The sequence below is a fragment of the Chinchilla lanigera genome, unplaced genomic scaffold (genome assembly GCF_000276665.1).
Source record: "Chinchilla lanigera isolate Chin_1 unplaced genomic scaffold, ChiLan1.0 scaffold00149, whole genome shotgun sequence".
NCBI lineage: Eukaryota > Metazoa > Chordata > Mammalia > Rodentia > Chinchillidae > Chinchilla > Chinchilla lanigera.
This window is the reverse complement of record NW_004955550.1, coordinates 2,575,092-2,579,053: the sequence shown is the minus strand read 5'-3', so window position 1 is coordinate 2,579,053 and position 3,962 is coordinate 2,575,092. Positions and strand designations below refer to the sequence as shown.

At 41.3% G+C, this 3,962-nt stretch overlaps 1 gene segment (V, D, J or C); it reads right to left on the bottom strand.

Annotated features, from left to right (window-relative positions):
- On the bottom strand, positions 1-729 carry LOC102005084 (the record flags this gene model as incomplete). The annotated part of the segment is given in 2 exon segments: positions 1-270; positions 468-729. Coding segments are annotated over 2 exon segments (319 nt in total), but the record flags the coding sequence as incomplete, so codon positions are not given.
- Positions 730-3,962: the final 3,233 nt, after the last annotated feature.

The following is a 3,962-nucleotide window of genomic DNA, read 5'->3' as shown; positions in this document are numbered from 1 at the left end:
TAGCTGAGTCAAGGGACTGGGAGTCTCTAATGTGCAGGGAAACATAGCGGTTGGCTCTGTTGAGATGTGCTCTGAATCTTCCTTCTTCTTGGTCATCATTGGAGTATACAGACATGAGCAACTCCAGACCTTTCCCAGGATGCTGTCGGTACCACCTGAAGGTGTTAGAAGTGCTATCCCTGTAAGTACAGTTGAGAGAGGCAATGGTTCCCTCTGGGACACTGAGGGACTCAGGACTCTGCTCCACCTCCTTCTGCTGGCTGCTCACCCCTGTGCAAAAAGACAACAGGCAGAGAAGATTGGTTGAGTAGTGGGCACTTCCTCTCTAGAGTAGAAATTATCTTTCCAGTGCTTTCACAGCCTCCTGATTTAGAGGATGAAACCATTCATATTCATCCCACAGTCCTGGCACAGACAACAATTTTTCACATTGTACTTTAAGTTCCCCCCAAAATACCCATACTTACAAATGAACTGAAGCCAAAGGATCACTAGTAGGACACCAAAGGACTTCATGATCTTGCTTCTGTTCACTGAGGATTCAGATTTCAAACTCTACAAAGCTTCTTCAAATATTTTTATTCTTGTGCTGCAGGAAGCAAGAATAAATGCACCTCCTCTCAAAATTAGAAAAAGTTCTTTGAGCCATCAAGTTAGCCAAGACCCCCTGCTGATCTGTTTCCCCCTGTCCCTCTCACTCTGTCTCTCACTCTCTGTGTTTCTCTATGTCTCTGCCTCTCTCTCCCTCATATGCATTTACACACACACACACACACACACACACACACACACACACACACACACACACTGTCCAAGGAGAACCTGAAACCATCCTCAGGGTGCCTGAGAAGATGCTGCCATCTTGTGGACTCAGGATAGTGATAAATGAGATACAGAAAATGCACACACGTAATGGAAACTGTTAAACATCAAACTCAAACACTTCAGTTAAGAACAATTTAAGAAATATTTGCTCCAAGTCAATCCCCATGTTTGGGTGGGATGCATATATGTGGGTGTATTTTACATGAAACAACCAGAAGCAAATCACAATATTTTCTCCATCTGATGGATAGAAATATGTTGCACATGATGTCTTAGCTAGTGCTGGGTTAGTCCATGAATGCATGTAAGAGTTGCAAATAAAGTCACCCACTAGGACCCCTTCTATCTCACTTAGACAGAAGTTTTCCTTCCCTAATACAAGAAAAAATTGAAAACATTCTGTAAAACGGCTAGAGTAGTTTAACAAAATAATGTAATGCCAAAGTAAATAGTTTCACACTATTTCCATAACAGGACTAAATTCCTCTTCAGGATATATATTCATGTCTGGGCAAAGAGGACATAGCATGTCTCTCTTTTAGGAATGATAGTGGATCTCTGTTCTCTTTTTGATAAACCAAAGAGCAGAACATGAGTCCTAACTCCCTTATGTGAGTTATAATGCATAACACCATACATACTAAATGTCTTCACTTTGAGATTTCTCACAGTCATCTGACTCTGGGGTAATAGGAAACAGGATTGTGTTAATATTCCACATTGGTTTTATGATTCTGCATAAATTTCTGCAGAATTAACTTTAATTTAATGATGTTTGAGATAAACTGAATGTATTTTGTCTCAGTCTTTGTTAAATAAATAAGAATGGCTGACGAAGAGATACAGTTATGAGAAAATATTCTAGAAACTAACACAATGTGAGACTCAAGTGGATATTGCTGATAGTCCACCATGTGTCTCTTTTACTCCTACATGTCTTACTCAGTGTGCCAATAGTGTAAGGCTGTGATGCACCAGCTGTTATCATATCCCAGAGACATGCTTGCTGCCAGCAACCTTTGTAGACAAGGTAACGGCCCCTCCGAGACAAGGTGAAAGCATGCTCACTGCTAGGGACTAAAGCAGAGAATTCTACAAGCTCACAGTCCTCCATGTGACACACATCACTGCAGACAGAGCATCCGCCTACACACAGTGTATCTCCATCAGGTACATCAGGGAAGGAGGCACTGAAGCAAAGACACTAGTGCTTATGCCGCTTGCTGTATCCTTAGCAAAAGAGTTCTTTCCCTCTGGCTCAGACACTTGTGCTTACTGAGAGCATTTATATATTAGCTACGATGTGATTTTAAACCCTGTCCTTTTAAGATCTAATCTCCTATAAAGCATGTACCAAAACTGATTATGTATAATTGTTTCCCAGGAAGTTTTTGATTGCTGTATTTTGCAATAAAATTTGGGCAGGTTTTCATAATTATTTGATTACCGAAGTTTTTATTCTGCCCCTCTTTTTGTTATGTCTTTTTCCTCCTCTCTGATATTTCCTGAGAGCTGACTCAGTCCTTCTGATGAGGTGAGTTCATCTGAGTGAGAGAAGGCTCAGACCCTGAGAGTTTACATCTGTTTGGCAGCAGCCCCTCAGCACAGGAACACTGCAGTCCTAGTCTGGGGTAAAGTGCTGAGGGGAACTGAGCTCAATTCCTTGATAAAGCAGACATCACACACTAGGCCAGAGTTGGTGAGAATGAGAGGAAGAATCAGGGAGAAGGAGAGAGGGTCCCACCAACATACATTCGCTCCTGCAGTAGATATTTCTGAACTAAAGTGGGCACTCACTTGTCTAAAAGCACTAAGGATAAATATCTGAGTTCAAGAAACAAAACTCCTGACCTCATAAATCTTCTAATGCAACTGGAGGAATTATCACTCCTCACATTTGCACATAAATCAGCACCATAGCTGCACGTTATGATTCTCACCACGAGGGAGGTAACCAGCATGCTGTGGCAGAGTTAGGGGAGGGCTATGGCTGGTGACTTTAGGCAAGAAGAGCAGAAATCCTGACAGCTGAAATGAGACTGGCAGGGTGAGAATGAGTCAGGTTAGGCAAGATGTGGGTGAAGAGAACTTCAGATGGATGAAAGAGTGAGACTCAATGTCTGAAAGGACGTGGCACTTTTAGAAACCTTGAGAAGCAGAAACTAGCTAAAGAGATTTCCATACTATCGACATTCTTTCCCTCTAGTAGGCCCTCAACCCTCAGTGGTGTGTACACACACACATGCACACACATGCAAACACACACACACACACACACACACACACACACACATAAATGCGGGAGAAAAAAAGACAACAAAATGCCTCCCAAAACTCAACTAGCCCATAGCAGGTCCAGTGGACGTCAGTTGAGGAAAAAAATCAAACATCTAATGATTGTGTTATACAAAATGATAAAAAAAGAATAAAAAAAACTAGGGGAAAATAATGATGACCTGACTAAAGAGATAATAGACTTGAAAACAAATTGAACAGTGATCTTTGAGAAAATATGAATAAAAAATTTACAACTAAGCAAAACAACTCAAAACACACATAACCAATTTAGTAAAGAATTAGTCTGGGAGTACTACTGTGCCATAGAGAAGAATGCACTAGAGTCCTTTGTAGGAAAGTGGATGCACCTTGAGACTGCAATGTTAAGTGAAATAAATCAAACACACAAGCTTAAATGTCCCAGCTTCCCAGAATGCTGGGATTACAGGCATAGACAACTATGCCCAGCTGAAATAGTCTGATATAAAACTGAACAAAGAACCTGAGTACACATTGCTCTGAAGAACACACCAAAATGGGAAAAGGCATATGAAAAGGTGCTCAACATGAACAATATTCAGGGAAACCTGACACTGGAATAAAATATCACCTTAAACTTGTTGAGGTGACTATTATGAAAGGACTAAGGACTATTATGAAAAAACAAAAGACAAGCAAGTGTTCGTAGGAGAGAAATCAGAAACCCCAGGGTACAAGAATCAAAATTCAGGACAGGAAATCTGAGACCCTCCCAGCCTGTACTCAAGAGCAGCAATACAGCCCCTGTCCAATCTTAGGTCACTGCCATCAACTGAGCATTTGGTTTCTACCAGTCCTCACATTCTGACTCTAGCCCTTCC